The sequence below is a fragment of the Phoxinus phoxinus genome (genome assembly GCF_949152265.1).
Source record: "Phoxinus phoxinus genome assembly, chromosome: 19".
Taxonomy (NCBI): domain Eukaryota; kingdom Metazoa; phylum Chordata; class Actinopteri; order Cypriniformes; family Leuciscidae; genus Phoxinus; species Phoxinus phoxinus.
In genome coordinates this window covers 16,727,507-16,746,575 of record NC_136894.1, presented here as the reverse complement: position 1 = coordinate 16,746,575, position 19,069 = coordinate 16,727,507, and the positions used below count along the sequence as shown (strand labels likewise).

The 19,069-nt window shown below is 37.8% G+C and overlaps 1 protein-coding gene across 3 annotated transcripts; it reads right to left on the bottom strand.

Annotated features, from left to right (window-relative positions):
• Nucleotides 1-4,787: 4,787 nt before the first annotated feature.
• On the bottom strand, nucleotides 4,788-18,835 carry ctps1a (CTP synthase 1a). 3 transcript variants are annotated; one of them, XM_079589873.1, is made up of 19 exons: nucleotides 18,571-18,832; nucleotides 17,759-17,814; nucleotides 17,419-17,599; nucleotides 13,958-14,128; nucleotides 12,825-12,925; nucleotides 10,287-10,403; nucleotides 10,094-10,177; nucleotides 9,893-9,973; nucleotides 8,589-8,740; nucleotides 8,288-8,420; nucleotides 8,058-8,146; nucleotides 7,804-7,898; nucleotides 7,657-7,719; nucleotides 7,525-7,568; nucleotides 7,334-7,430; nucleotides 7,193-7,248; nucleotides 6,278-6,374; nucleotides 5,738-5,882; nucleotides 4,788-5,546 (listed from the first exon to the last, which is right to left on the bottom strand). In XM_079589873.1, the coding sequence occupies exons 2-19, from the start codon at nucleotides 17,765-17,767 to the stop codon at nucleotides 5,462-5,464; spliced, it is 1,800 nt and encodes a 599-aa protein (XP_079445999.1). In that variant the 5' UTR covers nucleotides 17,768-17,814; nucleotides 18,571-18,832; the 3' UTR covers nucleotides 4,788-5,461. The 3 variants fall into 3 exon arrangements, with proteins under 3 accessions (XP_079445999.1, XP_079446000.1, XP_079446001.1); XM_079589874.1 differs by lacking the exon at nucleotides 18,571-18,832 and adding an exon at nucleotides 17,978-18,029; XM_079589875.1 differs by lacking the exon at nucleotides 17,759-17,814 and having other exon boundaries at nucleotides 18,571-18,835.
• Between the last annotated feature and the right edge of the window lie 234 nt (nucleotides 18,836-19,069).

Genomic DNA, 19,069 nt, shown 5'->3' with positions numbered 1-19,069 from the left:
TTAGTTACTTTTTTAACAGCGGGATGGGGTGGGGGGCTCTCCCGTGTAGGGTCGTAACGGTATGAGATTTGCACAGTATGGCAATGTCTCAGAAAATATTACTATTAAAGGGATAGTTCACCCAAAAATGAAAATAAGCCCATGATTTACTCACCCTCAAGTCATCCTATAGGTGTATATGACATTCTTCTTTCAGAGTTATATTTAAAAAGTCCATTAAAGTGCCTCTATTCATCATAAAAGTGCTCCATACGGCTCTGGGGGGTTAATAAAGGCCTTCTAAAGCAAAGCAATGAGTTTAAGAAAAAAAATCCATATTTAACATGTTACAAAGTAAAATTCTAGCTTCCGGCCAAACGCAGTCTACTTGCGTCTAAAGCACAACTTATGACGTCGAAGTAGCGTAGTGCGTAATGGCGTAGCTTTAGACTTAAAGGGCACCTATTATGCCCCTTTTCACAAGATGTAAAATAAATCCAACACACATTTATGTTCAAACATCATGTTAAAGTGAATTTTGCATAATAGGTGCCCTTTAAGTGGAATCTGTATGTTCGTGTGGCCGGAAGCTAGTTATTTTACTTTGTAAAGTTTTAAATATGGATATTTTTCTGACACAAACTCATCGCTTCGCTTCAGAAGGCCTTTATTAACCCCCCTTTAATCAATTAATAAATAAATAAACGGTTATAATAAATTTATTGTTATTATTATTATTATTATTATTATTATCATCAGTTAAAAAATGACAGTTAAATGAATGAAAACAGTTTTTTTGGTTTAACAATGCTTTTATTATAACAAACTTAAAATTATGTGTTTGTTTTGTTTATTAAAATTTCAATAAAACATGTCTAATCAACTAAATTCAATAACTGACCAATGACCATTAGATAAACTATTTTTTAACATTAATAATTTATTAAAATGTTTAAGAATACTCCTATGAAATGTATTTTATTCAGAAAATGAATGTTTCTTTTTATGATTTAATACCAATAAATGTAAACTGTATCCTTTTATTTTTTGGGAAAGTTCTGCAGAACAGATTTATTAAATTAAACCATGGACCCAAAAAAAGATATTCCTTAAATAATGTTAAATCTTTTTAAATTCAAATTATTGTTGTTATTATTTTGAGAAGTATGTTCTATAGGCATACGATAGTAATATATGCTATTTCTATCATAATTTCTCCTAGTTACACTAAACTTTTATTTTGACGGGTTCTAGTGAAGACCTGTTTCAGAGTGTATTTGACAATGGTTTTTCTCAAACAAAATGATGAAAATGCTCATTAGGCGTTCTCTCAGAGCAGCTCTCTAAATGTTCATGTATTCATGTCCTCATATTGTTTGTGAGAGGCTGAAAACACAATGAGCATCAGGCATACTTGAGTATGTAGTAGGCGCGACGCAGCTCATTCACACAGAGGCACGCAGAACAAGCATATTTACATAGCAGTCTTTTTGCGCTTTAATATTCAGAGACCATGTCGCGATTGGATTTATTGCACAGCTCTACTTTCAATTTATTAATATAGCCTACTACTATGACTGGATTCCGGGATTCACTCTGCAAACGGGACATACCCTTATCTGCACGGATGGATGGTGTTCTATGTTTCATCCTTTTGCAGCCACATTGCGTCCACACTTTTTGCACATTGGATAGGCTATCTATCCTCGAGGACAACCACGCGTTTTTCCTACATCTAAAGTAGCCTATTCACATACTGGCCATATGGTTCGCTTCATAAGAATTCGACGGCGTTTCACTTTCAGCTGGGTCTGCATCACCTTTTATGCGCTTTTGTTCTTCCCATAGATAGACGGTTCTCCCGCCCTTCAATCAATGCAGTAGTTTCCGGAGCGCGATTATTATTATTTTTTTTCCCTTGAAAATATTATTTTATTTATTTTTTACTCAGTAACGGATATGATTTTAAAATGGAGCGAATTACAATACTTCAAACAAAACGTACTTAAGTAAAAGTAAAATTACAGATTTAAAAAACTACTTAAAAAAGTAGAAGTACACAAAAAAACTACTCAATTACAGTAACGCGAGTAAATGTAATCCGTTACTTTCCACCTCTGATAATAATCCACTCAGATACTGGACCCATTCTCTCTAGCGCGGCTGCTTCGCTAGCATCGTCGGATGCCGATCGCGAGGCGGGAGTTAATGCGATGCGACACCGCAGTTTGAGCTCGCGGCTCGAATTGATATGATTTTAGCTCTGTGTCCACAGACAATTCCTCCACTTCAGGTGAGAAAAGTCCTCAACTTTAAATGACCGCTCTGTTGCAAAGCTACTTGCGTCACTCTCCATCTTAGCGAGTCTGACAGCAGCTGTCAGTCACTGCGGGTCTGTCAATCACCCGCTCAGCCCCGCCCTCGGTTCGTCCGTTGGGCTCTGCCCACTTTTCCAGCATTTTTCAAATATTGCCAGTGGGTGGAGTCAGGCTCTGACCAGGGGTTTAGTTACCCTTTAATAGACATCTAACCATCAATTAGGCTGTTTACACTTGGCATTAACATGCGATCACTGTGATCAGATCATTAGCCAATCAGGATATGCTGCGTTTACATTTGTTCACATTAAGTAGTCTCTGGATAACTGATCGGATGTCTGTTTATATATATATATATATATATATATATATATATATATATATATATATATATATATATGCATACTATATAAATTAGGTCTGTAACATGAGTAAAGATAATCAAATTACAGTTTTTACAATCACTTTACTATTTTCAGAACCTTGATGTAATTTTTCAAAACGGTTATCACTTGTAACACAGGCTGTCTAATGTTCAAAACATTGCATTGTGCATTCACATCTTTAAATAAATCTTGCACTTGCACAATCATTGGTTCAAAAAAACAAATTTACTGTGAAATACCATTGAAACATAACTATAGATCACCCACACACAAGCAACCGATAGTTTCACTGTCATTGTCCGTACAATCATTAAATATTGTAGAACAAAATATTTGATACAGGTTTCATTATGGTACTACATGTACAGTAAATACATCTCTGTAAAAGTACTGCAGTAGTAGAGAGAATATGTTTAATGCTGATGATTGGTGAATTCATGTAAGGCGAATATCATTTCTGGCCCGACCCAAATCGACCACAGCCTGCTCTTGTTGGTCAGTTAGAATTTTGCCTCTGCCTCCACTATTTGGCCTGGTCACAATTCTACAGAGAACATTAGAGTAAGAAGACACTTGGTCACCTATTCTGTGATACACATTGGTATGCAGTCATTTGGCGGCAGTGGCTCAGTGGTTCATGTAGGTTGTCTACAAACCGAAAGGTTGGTGGTTCAATCCCCGATTCCACCTGACCAAGTGTCGAGGTGTCCTTGAGCAAGACACCTAACCCCAGCTGCTCCCGACGAGCTGGATGGTGCCTTGTATGGCTGACACCGCCGTCGGTGTATGAATGGGTGAATGTGAGGCAATATGTAAAGCGATTTGGTGGCCATTGGGTCTTTGAAAGCGCTATATAAATGCAGTCCATTTACCATTTGATAATTGATAGTATAATGTTTAGTGCATGCTGATAACTTAGCGGTATTCATTGCGGAAAGTTCTGATTATTGAGGCCATGGTTGACCTTCTGAGGTTTGGTTGTATCATTGTATATCATCATCTCAGTCATTGTCATGCCATGATTTATGACATGGTCTACAACTATTGCCCAAATTTCATTGGACACTATGCTGTTGCTGCCGCTGTCTTGGTCCGTGGTCTTGTCCTCTACCACGTTCCCCCACACCTCTCAAACGAGGCCCACGACCACCTCTCAGAAGGAGTGCCTGTCCCCTGCCGTTCCTTTGACCAACACGTCTTCCTCCCACCACTGCTTGACCTCCATTGTGACATGGATCACCTGCTGGCTCCATGTTACGCATCACTATGCTCTTCCAATTGGATCCCAATCAACTCTTTACAGTATATACTCATTCCACAATGTGCAATCATCAGTAACAAGTTGGCAGAATTGGACAAGCAATTACAAGGGCCTGCATCTATACAGTGCAGTCCTGTCAATACTGTAAATAGTCTGAAAAGGTGGTACAGTATTTGGGACCATAGACAGTGTCTGATGAAGCATTATGATAAAATATTAGGCTACATCCATGGATATTGTAGTCTAATTGGTCCATGCTCCACGCTAATTGGTGACAATGAATCTCGTTATCTTGAAACTTTCATGATTTACTGTAAACATGGAAGATTGTTTGTCTGTTTCCATACAACTATGCATTAAGAGTAATGCAACAGTTACTTATCATTTTGAGCAGTTGTATCAATTGATAGTTAGATCATTGTAAGGAAATGAATAGACACTCATTTGAAATGTAATGTGTAAATTGCCTTTTGAAATAGTAGTACTTTGATGATAAGTTGTCATATTGAACAGGTGATTTTTGTTGAATCAACAAATGATCTAAGTTTTATGTGTATTGTATCCAAGCAATTGAGAAAAGGGTTAGAGTTTTGAAAAATGTGCATTTTGATCATTGGTTGTGAGTTTTGTGTCTAGAGTTGTGAAAAATGACATCAAGGTTCTGAAAATAGTAACTAAGTGATTGTAAAAAAACTATGTTTTTTGAACCAAGGAATACTTCCAGAGTTGATCATGATAAACAAGTCATCGATCATCTGGGTTTAAGGTTATAGCTTGTAAAGACTATATTGATAGAAATGGGAGATTAAGATTATTCTTCTGGCAATACAGTGTGCAGCTTTTCATTAAAATCTCATGACTTTATTGCATAATTAAAATAAAAACATAACACACACAGTATCATGTAGGCTAAGTCTAAATAAACTGTTTTAAGGATCGCTGTTTATTGTGAGGTTCAAATATATTTAATTGTCTAAACTGCATCTGGCCATTATTTTCTGACAGCCAAGGTGGTTGATTTCATTTATCTGACATTATAACATTTGACTTTACTTACACCAAGTTATTTTGGCTAAAAAAAATATAACCAATTTTTTGTTTGTTAGAAGTCGTTTACTCCTAGCCAAACTATTAGATCGGTTAACAGACAGTGACATTAATGCATTACTTTATTTACACTAGCAAAACAAGTTACAAATCTTGTTATTGAAACGTTTTTTTTTGTTATGTATATAAATGAAAATGTTAAATAACCACAGTATGATGAACTGAAACATTTATCTAATAACAGCTGTCCAAAGAAAATCCACATATTTAATTGGCGTGATTACATGTACAAACAAGGAAAAAAAAGACAGCCTAAACAAAACTGCTGATCATGTATCCTCAGAGTCCATTTCATTGACCGTTAAAACTGGACAATTTAAAACCACATATCAGTACACATTCTCTCTCTCAAAAAGCAGGCCCTGAAAACAAAAACTAAAGTTTGTCTGGTTAACATGCCAATAACTGTTTCATTCCTGAGTAATTGAACATAGTTTAAAATCTGCAACCTCTGAGTCTGGAGAACTGCTGTCGCTTCGGTCACTGTATGTGTCTCTGTGAACATAAAACAACTATTATTTAGTATCATGCAAAGCTTGTCTAATAGCCGCTGTTATAATAGATAATGATCTACAGCTTCAAGAGGGTTTGTATGAGGTCTCTTTTCCAGAGACAGAACCCAGCTTTTAATTGACATATTTTGGGATGACATTGGGATACATTTAGCTGCTTAGGGAACGTCATACCGTGGCGACAACCGACAGCCTTTCTGGAGATAACCTGGAAGCCTCCCCGCAGCGGCCAACAGTAGGCCAAAGTATGGTGGAGAAGGTTTTATCGGTCTGGATGTGAATTCTGGGTGATACTGGACACCAACAAAATACGGGTGATCTGAAACAAACAAAAAAATGTAGTGTCAAATTGATCAATTCTGTGGACAAAAAAAATTGACCGTCTATGGGCAATCTCTGGCATGCTGTCGATTACTGCAGAACTGTAAATCACACTTTTGTTGATGTGCTTATTTCAATTGTAACAAATTTGCGTTTCCTTTTAGTGCTGGTACTACTGCTCTAGATGAATGGACTTAATGCTTTAAAAATCTCTTAAAAACGGTTCCAGTTTTTTGGTATCCTTGTGGAGAAAATTACTGGTCATGACGAGTTGAATATAACATTAGAATATAACACACTGCCATTTTAAAACACCAAACCTAAAAATTCTAAACAAAACATTTCAAATCATCTTGGTATATTTAAGAGTTTGTCTCGTGTTCTTTTACATACCATCCAGCTCTATGACCTCCATTCTCTCTCCCTCCACATCTTGACCCACAAAATGGAAGCCCTTGTCCTCAAAATGCTGCTTCAGCTCTGGGTTCACCTGCTCAGACAGAAGGAATAATAGTGGGCTCATGCATGCTACTACACCTAAGGATATTACAAATCATGTTTACCTTTATTGGGTATGTTTACATGCACTAAGTTTCATCAACTCGATTTCTGGGCATTACAAGATTTCTGACCAAAACTTAAGGGCATACACTATGTTAAGTTGTCACCTTCAGAACCAGAAAAAGCAATCGCGATGATAATGTCACCGGACCTACATTGAGTATAATTGCTGTTTTTACCTTGAAATATTTAAAAAGAAAGCTGACGTGTCAGAAAAGCAAACATTAAATTTCATTCACTGACCAGTTTGTAAGACATGAGATGTAAATGAACATGTTTAAATGTATGTTAACATGTCAATGTGCCTGGAAAATAGTCAGATTCAAACATTTACATGCTTTTCTTTCCCATCGATGGGATAATTTCAGGTTTACATCACCCCTTTTCAATCTGATCGAAATCGGATTGAGGTGTTCAGTGTGATTGAGCTACTGATGGAGAAAAGGCTGTTATATAACAAGCAAAATGCCTCACGGGAACAGAGACGATGCAAACCCATCAGATGATTTACTGAAACTGATTTTATTTCTGTGAATCAGTTAAAAATGTCAGTCTTAATGTACGAAAGAAGGAAGGACTGAAATTGTAAAATAAAAAGCACATTAAAATTTTAAGAATGCTTAATTTATACCACAGGCAAAATCATGACAGATTCAGTGTGAATACCCCCACACTCCTATATTCAGTATTACAGTGTACAACCACCTAAATAGTTTTTTTTTTGTCTTTAAAATAGAGATTACGTACCTCAAAGCGATGTCTGTGTCTTTCCTCTACATAATCTACGTCTCCATAAAGTTTTCCTGTGAGAGAGAAATCATGCATTTAAACTAGTTCTCTAATAAATCATCAATGTTGTATTACAGTTAGTTAGTGAAATCCACTTACTAAGTATGCTGTTTTTGGTTTTGAAAATAGTTCGCCGTTTCCCCAACCGCATAGTTCCACCCATTTGCCCTGGATTGTGCTCTGGCATGTCAATAACCTGTGAGATGAGATGAACAATTAAAAACATTACACAGTTATATCTGCTCTATTGTTTCTGATCCAAAATGACCCAGAAATCCACATTTACTCACAACAGGATGTTTTGTTTCTGGGTCAAATTCCGTGGAGTTAGCATCTAGGTAAAACAGAAGAGTCACACATTATTCAACATTGTTTAGTAAATTGAGTCATGAGTACAACATTATTTTGTGAAATAAACTTACCTGTCCAATCCAACATGTTCCTAGCAAATTCACACACAGCTAGCTGCATCCCCAAACACACACCTGAAAGATGAATAGTACAGATGGGTTACATTCACAGCCGCTCCAGGACATTGGAGTTTAAATTCATTTTTAAAGAAGTCCTACCCAGAAAAGGCTTCTTCTGTTTCCTGGCCCAGTTGATGGCTTGAATCTTGCCCTCTGTCCCTCGTACTCCGAAACCTCCCGGAACTAAAATACCACTGATGAGAGACAGCAGCAATAATATTAACAAAACTACATCAGGATAAATGGCAAAATCAAGTTCTTTAACCGTGTTTACGTCATCTTACTAAGCAGAATAGATGTGATTGATGTTAAAATGTGTAAATTCAGCCATTGTATTTGGAAGCTTTACTCACTCTGCACTGCAGAGTTTCTGCCAGGCCTCATGGTACTTCACCGGCTCTTCTTGTAATGTACTGGGCTCCAAATCTGCAGAGTCAACATACTAGAGAAAGAAGCAAGAAGAGGAGAAAGATATATTGATTCAATTGTATATTCAGAATTTAAAGATAAACTATTCTTTAAAAGGTAGAATTATTAGTTAGCCATGTGCTAAACCAATTGCAATATGCCATGTTTCACCCACCTTAACCTCTAGTTTGTGGCTGATGGCGAGAGCGGAGTGCTCCAAAGCTTTGATCACAGAGGCATACGAGTCTGAGAACTTGGTGTACTTCCCCACCAGAGCAATGGAGCAATGTTCTAATAACCTGTCCGATCTACCATACAAACACAATGCAGACAACATCAAAATAAGCCTTTGGTGTTTTTTGCCCTCATCATGATATGAAAGATCACAAAAGAGGATAATCTTAGCCTACATGATCCATTATAGCTCAATATCAATTTATAAACTGATCCTGAATCAGTTTTTAATGTGTTCTAACCTGTCTGACATCTCTTTCCACTGTGCAAGCATCTTCCTGGGTCTGGTTTCAATGGGCAGGTCTAGTCTGCGACAAAAGTAACCCACAACACCCTGGTTTTCTAAGAGCAGCGGCACTCTATAGATGGACGATACATCATGTACGCAGATTACCTATAGAGAAGACCAACTGAGATTATTGGATTTCATTCACTAAGCTTACATACAACTTTATTGCATGAAATTTGTGAACAAACGTTTTCAAAAACAAACATTATTACTCAACTTTCGTACTTAAATAAACAGGAAAAACAGAGAACAACTTAAACAGTATATACACAATCACATACTCAAAGATTTTTTTTTTTCAGGAGAGCGTGTCTTGAGAAAGAGCATCTTGTTTGCTGAGATTGACAAAAGGAAAGATTGTGTGGAAAGCCCTTACAGTTGTGGTTAGAATTAATGGCACCCCTGGTAAAGGGGTCCAAAACAAACATCAAAATCAACACAAAAATGGGTAACTGAGCACAAAATGAAGCTTCTGCCATGACCGTCCCAGTCCCCTAAACTGAACCCTATAGAAAATGAGTGGGGTGAACTGAAGAGAAGCACCAACATGAACTTGTGGATCTGGAGAGATTCTGTACGGAGGAATGGTCTCTGATCTCTTGTCAGTTGTTCTCCAAACTCATCAGGCATTATAGAAGAAAACTCAGAGCTGTTATCTTGGCAAAAGGAGGTTGCAAAAAGTATTTAATAACAGGGAGCCGATAATAATGGCCAGCGTGTTTTGGAGAAAATTTATTTCATAATGTGATTTACCCCCCACTTTCAATTCTTTTACTTCAATGAAAGGTTAGATTTTTGCTAATTTTTTGAATGAAAGATCAAAAGGATAAACAATGCAGATTTATTTTTTACAGCCATTTTTTTAAATCATATTTACCAGGGGTTCCATTAATTCTGACCACAACTGTATATGGACATGTTTTGGGTGCGTTTTATCCAAATTACTAACCTCGAGCGCATGGTTCGTATACTACAAACTTGTTAACATTAGAACGAGGTTAAGAACCAATTCATGTGCATACACACATGTTAATTAGGCAGGAATTTTCTTGAGCAGTTCTCCTGTGCCTATAAATTCAATTATTAATGTATGAGACTCATTGTCCTCGAGACATTTTAAACCAGCGTTTTACACGTTTTTCCAACATGTTCTTGATAATTATGTTTAATAAACCGTTATGACACTAAACCAACAGCTAAAACGTAATGTGAAAGTGGCTCATGGGTGGTTTTCAGTTCTGCGTGATCCAGACTGACCTGTTCAGGTTCCACGTGACAGAACATGGAGATCTTCTCTTTAACAGAGTTTTCAAGTGGAGTGGAGCATCGGCACATTATCTGCAAAAGCAAAAATAAAAACACTCAACACTCAGAGAAGATCGCTCTAAATGCATTCATTGTAGATTTCAAGCTAGTGACAATTTTGAACACACACATGCTCTATGAAACTTGACTCACCAGGTCAGGTGACAGTCCAAGTCCTCTGAGCTCTCTCACACTGTTCTGAGTGGGTTTGGTCTTCTGCTCTCCTGTAGCACTGGGCTGGACATCACGATCGAGACACTTTGTCACTCACATTTCCAGGGCATGCGTACATTTAATGTGATATGGTCTATAATGCACTGTTCTGTTCACGCTGACAACGCCTCACCTGTGGTACCAGACTGACGTGAATATTACAGAAATTCTCTCTCTTCACTTTAAACTGGAACTGTCTGAAGGCCTCGATGAAAGGCATGCTCTCTATGTCTCCGACCGTACCCCCCAACTGCGAAAAGACGGACAAAATTTCAGTCATAAGGAACCTGTTAACCTGATTATATTTTAGGGCTGTTGCTAATGATTATTTTGTTAAAAGAGTAACCAGTGGCTTTTTATTGCATGACATAAGTATTTGATACATCAGAAAAGCAGAACTTAATATTTGGTACAGAAACCTCTGTTTGCAATTACAGAGATCATACGTTTCCTGTAGTTCTTGACCAGGTTTGCACACACTCCAGCAGGGATTTTGGCCCACTCCTCCATACAGACCTTCTCCAGATCCTTCAGGTTTCGGTGCTGTCGCTGGGCAATACGGACTTTCAGCTCCCTCCTAAGATTTTCTATTGGTTTCAGGTCTGGAGACTGGCTAGGCCACTCCAGGACCTTGAGATGCTTCTTACGGAACCACTCAGTTGCCCTGGCTGTGTGTTTCGGGTCGTTGTCATGCTGAAAGACCCAGCCATGACCCATCTTCAATGCTCTTACTGAGTGAAGGAGGTTGTTGGCCAAGATCTCACGATACATGACGCTATCCATCCTCCCCTCAATACGGTGCAGTCGTCCTGTCCCCTTTGCAGAAAAGCATCCCCAAAGAATGATGTTTCCACCTCCATGCTTCACGGTTGGGGTGGTGTCCTTGGGGATGTACTCATCCTTCTTCTTCCTCCAAACACGGCAAGTGGAGTTTAGACCAAAAAGCTCTATTTTTGTCTCATCAGACCACATGACCTTCTCCCATTCCTCCTCTGGATCATCCAGATGGTCATTGGCAAACTTCAGACGGGCCTGGACATGCGCTGGCTTGAGCAGGTGGACCTTGCGTGCCCTGCAGGTTTTTAATCCATGACGGCGTAGTGTGTTACTAATGGTTTTCTTTGAGACTGTGCTCCCAGCTCTCTTCAGGCCATTGACCAGGTCCTGCCGTGTAGTTCTGGGCTGATCCCTCACCTTCCTCATGATCATTGATGCCCCACGAGGTGAGATCTTGCATGGTGCCCCAGACCGAGGGAGATTGACGTCATCTTGAACTACTTCCATTTTCTAATAATTGCGCCAACAGTTGTTGCCTTCTCACCAGGCTGCTTGCCTATTGTCCTGTAGCCCATCCCAGCCTTGTGCAGGTCTACAATTTTATCCCTAATGTCCTTACACAGCTCTCTGGTCTTAGCCATTGTGGAGAGGTTGGAGTCTGTTTGATTGAGTGTGTGGACAGGTGTCTTTTATACAGGTAACAAGTTCAAACAGGTGCAGTTAGTACAGGTAATGCGTTGAGAACAGGAGGGCTTCTTAAAGAAAAACTAACAGGTCTGTGAGAGGCGGAATTCTTACTGGTTGGTATGTGATCAAATACTTTTGTCATGCAATAAAATGCAAATTAACTATTTAAAAATCATACTATGTGATTTTCTGGATTTCATGCTTTGCAAGTAGGAAAACCTGCAAAATCGGCAGTGTACCAAATACTTGTTCTCCCCACTGTATAATAACAATGAGGCAATAATACTTGGTTCAAATGAAGCATCATATGCAAGTTATCATACGGTTTTATAGAACAAGACTTAAAATACATAATATACATGATATAAACAAACATATGTACATGATGTATTGTAACAAATTCCAGCAGAGGGTTGTTACATGAAGATTAAATCCTTGTTTAATATTGGAGAAACAACATTTAATTCAAATATTTGCTTAATATTTAGCCACCACTTTACAAAAGAAATGCTACAGCCACTTTTCTTGAACAGTTCACATTTTCTATAAGAAGAATATGTGGATATCAAAACATGCAAATTCAGAGCAAGAGTTTAAACTTATATTTTGAAATCGTGATAAACAGTTCACATATTTAGAAACATTGATATATTCTCCTATGTTGGGGTTTATATATGATTTACCTAACAAATCTGATGAAACGGAGCACATTGCATTCCTAGATGAATGTTATAAGCAAACCAAACTCAAAGCATATGCAGAGATGGGAGTTTGAAACGTGTTCAAAGCATGTAAATGATAAGTTCACGTGGAGCAGCATTTACTGTGAACGGAGCCGCTCTGAGTTTGTTGTCTGTGCTTTGTTGTCTTTGTTGAATTGAATGCAATTAAATTTAAAGGCTGCGATTCAATTAAATAAATATATGCCCTGCGTGTTTAATACAAACGCCATTTCCAGAAAAAGATTGGATATTTTGTAAAATACAATAAAATCCACAATCTGGATTTTATTGCACTATGCTAAATATGTTTTTAAAATTGTTTTAATACATTGTGCAGACTTAGAAAACAGTCCAATAATGCGGCTCATGGTTTTTCGTCTGTGGAATGCACCACTCCCAGTATTTTGCCGGTTACTCGACACGGGTACTCTAATTTAATCTAGGAATTGTTACAGCCCTAAAATATTTACTTTATCTTTACTCACCTCAATGACGCAAACCTGGGGCTCAACATCACCAACATCAACAGGAACTTTAGCTTGACGCATCACCCACTCCTGAATAGCATCAGTTATGTGTGGCACCACTGGAACAAATGATAATACAATGTTACAACACAATTATACAACACGTTAAGATCTACAGACAGTATGCGACATGCTGTTAATTGCCACAGAAAATAATTTGACAGTTTCTCGGTTTGTAAAACTGCACTTACAATGAAAGTATACGGGACAAGGCATGCCCTTAAATAAAACTTGAAATTGTTTGTTTTGGAAGTAACAGCCACACGACATAAGCATTACACACTAGGGGTTGAACGACAGATTTTTTCCAAGTTGACATTTATGTGATGAAAGTCGAGTCGGCTAGTCGCTGATGATGTCATTAATAAACAAATAAGCCTGAACCTTGAGCTGAGACTCGAAAGCGGGTTGCGTTTTGCACAGCTATGGCATATGACACAGAGCTGCCCACAAGACTATTGCTCCTACACAACAGCTTATTTTTATCAGTTCTTTTGTCTTTGGGTCATTATATTTCTCACAGATTTCTGCTCGTTCTAAATCAGATACAGATAAAGTAGCACATTAAAGATTGCATTTACATGAATGCATTAGTGAGAGAGCGATTGTGTGTGAATTCATTCTACCTGGCAGTCTCTCTACTAATAGTGAAGCTGTGGGTTGTAGGTACCAAGAGATATATGCTAAAACTTTTCAGTTTCTTTATTGTTAATTCACAAAACAGTGTTGACAATACATTTCTGTGCTACTGAATGTTTCTATGTGCGAGCTACTGTCTGTATGCGTGTGGGTTACAATGCAGCAGTGCATTAGTTTAAAACGGATTAACATACGTGTACAATAAGCTTTATTAAACGTGCATTGACCTGATCAATTCTGATTATCCAGATGGTATAATCAAACATAACTTATGGAGCGCTCTCAGAGCACACATTTATTTGAACTACTGGAAATAGAGTGAAAAAAATGGATTTCAAAGATTTCTTATCAGCGACTAGTCAACGTCAAGCTTAAAGCGCCATGGCAGAGCATTAAAGTCGAGTCTGTGCAACCCCTTACACACATTAATATAACAATATAATATAACTCACCCTGTACGGTTTTGCCCAGGTAATCTCCTCTGCGCTCTTTGTTGATGACGGACTGGTAGATTTTTCCTGTGGTCAGGTTGTTGTCTTTGGTGAGCCTGATGTCCAGAAAACGTTCATAGTTCCCCAGATCCAAATCAACCTCTCCCCCATCATCCAAAACAAACACCTCACCTACAAAAAACAAACACATATTTATATACAGACCAATGAGTTCTATGATTATCGTCCATATAAATAATAAAGATGCTTTATAACAGTTACACCTCATGATCATTTTTGACATGTTCTGAAAAAGGTGTATAAGTGACTGTCCACTCTAAAGTCTCCAGGGCCCGTATCCCTAAAGAATTTTTGTGCAAAAAGTGGCTCCTAGCAGCCAAATTCTAATAAAATTCTCAGAATCAAGACGTTATCTTACAATTTCCCCTAAAAGTGACACGAAAATCCCAGTTAATATAAAAGCTATTCCTTAAGATTCCTAGCGCTTAAAAGGGCTCCTAAGGCGAGATCTGCTAAGAGCAGGGAAGAGGACTTTTAGTGGCTCAGGAGTTCCCCTAAGCAGCTGCACAAAATGGCCAACAGAGGAGGCAGGAGAGATGTCCTCCTTTGTTTGTAGGATATTTGTTAACAAGCCTTCATAAATAGACCAGCGAGCAATCACAGACATTGATAAAAGCTGAGCCGTGTTACCCTCGTTAACACCACACTGAGTTGTAACGTTGCAATTTCTACTTCATTAAGGACAGCCCCTTGAGATAGGCCATCTTGTTTTCAATGGGGTCCATATGGGAGTGAAAGTACAAAATATGCCAGCTAGGATATTAATATGAGCAAATAAGACACAAATCATTATTTGAACAGGGTGTAATGAGCTTAAGTTTTCACATATTTTAGATTCTAATGTTAGGCTATAACCCCTACAGCTTACTATTCATTTTCCAGATATTTTCTTGAATGTGCAATATTATTTACAATTACAGTCTGCATAAGATTAGAGTGTATAATTATGTTTATTGATTTGAGGGTACATCCTTTGCTCATTATCACCAAAAGTTCATTTTCATCAAACTTGTAGGATCATCCAATCACAGCTTTTGAAATGATGACTCATACCTAGCAACGGGGTCAACCACACCTCCTCACTAAGATAGGATTTTCCATCCATTCCTTGCTCAGAGTTCACTGAAAATGTTCTGGAATCACTTCTAAGCTAAAACTCCTGGCAAGGAAATTTTAGGTTAAGTTAGGAGCTCTCTGAGAGGATTCTCAGAATCTTTAGGGATACGGGCCCAGGTATCTCCAGTATCTCTAGATATATCAGGTCCCACAATAAGTGTTTAAATGTACTAATTTCTGTCAATCCAAATGAATCAAATCCGATTTCGGACTCTGTACTGATTTATGTACACCAAATATCGCAATCTGACTCACATATTAATTTACGTGTGCATCTATTCACAAACAACTTCAGCGTATGTGCAGAACCAAAGAAAATCACCATTAAGAATTTAACCCAAGCCTTTATATGAAGGTTTTCAGTTCAATTGAGCCATCTATCCAAACTGACTATTTAGTTCTATGTAAATATAGCTAAATGTCTATGTTATATCTGATCACTTCATTAAGTAGCAATACACTTTAAAAAGCTGCACGATTAGATAAATAACGTCTGTTGTAAGAAAAACCCATCGAAGTCTAATAATTAGGGTCTGGGTTTTGTTAAAATAATAATAGTGGTGCTTGCATTTAACAACAGATTGTTTCTTTAAATTATTTTATGGCAAGTTTTAATGGTCAAGATTTTTAAATCACCCAATATGATTTACATGTACTGTAACATATAATTAGCCTGACGTCAGAATATGAGTCTGATACTGCTCCATTGGGCTGTGATTATGGGGCGTTTCAACCAAACCAGGAAAGAAAATGCCTCTGCACTCAATTGGATAGACCAGAGGTCGGCAACCCAAAATATTGAAAGAGCCATATTGGACCAAAAAATAAAATAATCAAATCTGTCTGGAGCCGCAAAAAATTAAAAGCCTTATATAAGCCTTATAATGAAGGCAACACATTCTGTAAGTGTATTATTTTAGCTTTATTAGCAAAATGATAAGTAGGCTACAAATACAATCAGCAAGGCGACCGTTATTTCGAATCTGTCACTTTATTGTTTCCATGGTTCCATTGTTTGTCACGTGTCACAGCGCAACCACAACACAGCGCTGAATGAATGATGATCTGCTTTGATGTAATTTTTCCTTTTTTATTAAAAATATTCACACATGTATTAGCTATAGTATGAAACACTGATATTTCGATTGTCAAATATGTGCATGTGGATGTGTTTTGTTGTATAAACACCTTTATAACGATCGCGTTAGTTGAGCTGTATGCGGTGCCATGTTAGTTTGTGCCACAGGTCAGAGAATCGGATCTGTTGGATTTACAACACGTCAATTCCTCCACTTCTCCCGAAATACATGAAAGTAAGTGGCTGGTGAACTGGGAGAAGAATAGGGTAAAATGTAAAGCTATACACAATGTGTATATGATATGAATAAAACGTGTCGTCTTTTTATATTATAAATGATTATAAATGATAATATTATTGCCGCTTCCATAGACATCAGTGTATATTTTACAACATCAAATTCATTGTTTTTTTTTAGTACTTATGTGATTCTTAAATGTCTTAAACCTAAAATAACCTTTATGTGGTTGAAAATACTGAATAGTTGTGATGTATGACAAGCACTGAGCACGTCCGTCTCTGGCTCAGCGCCATGCCAACGTGCCAAAGCACGTTTGAATTTAGCAGTTGATCACGTGATGCACTGACCGTTCTAATCACACCGGTGTGATCGTACGCTCCAGGGACCAGCCAAGACTGATCACATCGGTGTGATCGTACGTGAGAAAGGGTTAAAACTAATTTTTTTTCCCATTTTATATATTTTTAAAAAAGCTCCAGGGAGCCACTAGGGCGGCGCTTAAGAGCCGCGGGTTGCCGACCCCTGGGATAGACCTATGACCAATGAATCAGAGCAACGGAGTAAGTGACGTTTGTTGAATGCCTTGATCAAGGTTCTCAGTTCCTTTTTTAAAATGAATGCGCTGTCGATAACTTCTATAATATATACGCGATGGCAGAATCTACATATCTCAATTCTCCAGCGGCAGCCATCTTTGTTGTAAACAAATTAAATCCAAGCGCTCTTTGGTGACGTGGATGATTACGTTACTGTTAATCATCTGTCCATCACCGTATAAAGCCCACCCTGACCATTTGATTGGTCCAAACAGAGCATAGTTGCTCTACAATGGATCAAGTCCAGACCGAACTTCCCGACCTCAAATGTTGTAGGCGGGGCTAAGTTCAGCTGGCGTCCAGGCTAACATTTAATTGTAAAAGTCTTAGAAGTGGAAGGAGCGTTTTATGATGAGTTGTGTGAGATTACCGTGCTCATATGGCGAGAAGGTTCCTGCATCTATGTTGATATATGGGTCGATCTTGATGGCTGTGACATTCAGGCCGCAGGACTTGAGAATCGTGCCCACACTGCTGGCTATAATGCCTTTCCCAATGCCGGAGATCACACCGCCCGTCACCAGAATATACTTCATACTGCTAAGCATGTGCTGGATAAATGAAAAGAAATGATAGGATATGATTAATCTGAAAGGAGAAAAATAAAAAAAAGTTAAAAGAATTTAAAGTAACATTGATTTTATTGTTTCTTGTTCAAATAATCACAATAATTTAATGAAGATACATTTCTAAGTGTAATCTTATCTTACATAGTCCATCTCATGAGCAAGCACTTCACAGTGATGACACCAGCAATATCAAGTCTCTGGACAAACAAACAGGCTTAATTGTGAAACACTTTGACTAGATATCAAATTAATGATCTGCGGTTTCTTCATAGAACACCATTTCATTAATCATCAAACTCTCAGATACACATATAAATATATTTCTTAAGCTTTCAGTGCATGAGTCACTGCAACACATACAGCTGATCATTTACATGATGTTGTGGACATGAGGAAGATTTGGATCCTATTCCTGAAAAAAAAAATGTTAATCATACTCTCATTATGGCACCATGGCAACCAGAAGTTTCCGCCAAAATTCCATAGTTACTACTTACTATAGTCACTGCTACTGAAATATACATAATGACCCATTTTAATTATTGTACTAAGGTTTCAGAATCTTTAGATCTTGTTGTTTTATTGATTCATTATTTGATGACAGTGTTAGTACAAATCTACTGAAGCTAGCACACTTTAAAAACAGCACTGTGCTCTGAATACTGCTATACTATATGTAAACTATAGGAATTTCCCTTATTAAATCTCAAATACTGGTAGGCAATTAAAATTCAGCCATCATCATAACTCATACATGCATTTACCATGTGCTAACAATAGGACCACGAGGTTGTTACACATCTAGGCTACAACCCCAATTGTTATAATTTAATAAATAACATAAATGTATTATATAGTTTGTATACTGTGTTGTGTTGTCACTATGTATGATCTATGGGTACGATCCACATACTTCGCTTTTACACAGCAAAGCTAAGAAACGAATAACTTACCAAATGATTTGAAGATGCGTTGTTAGGATACTTGGTGTAAAATAACTTGACTGGCTTGATGCGACAGATCTTCAACGATCTCTGCAGAACAATGGCCGTTGTTGTAAAGCGATAATAAACGTGTTCACAACACACTCAAGCACAGTGCTCATCTACACGTGCTACTCAACCTCAGAAAAGCTACGGCAAACCGAAGCCGGAGGAGCGTTTCGTAAATGCAGAGTAGAGTTTTGTTAGACCCCCGAGTTGCGAAATCATGATGAATATTAATGACGCACTGTGACGTTTACATAATAGTCGTAACTGATTGGCTGGAAAGGCAGAGGCGCCAGGGGCTGCGTTCCAGAGCCGTTAAATATTTTTCTATTTTTCCTTAAAAGCAAAATGGAAATGTCATTCTATGGAAATGTCCATTTTTCTGTCCCTGACCTTTACAGAAATATCACACACACACACACACACACACACACACACACACAAAAACACAATTTAGGATTAC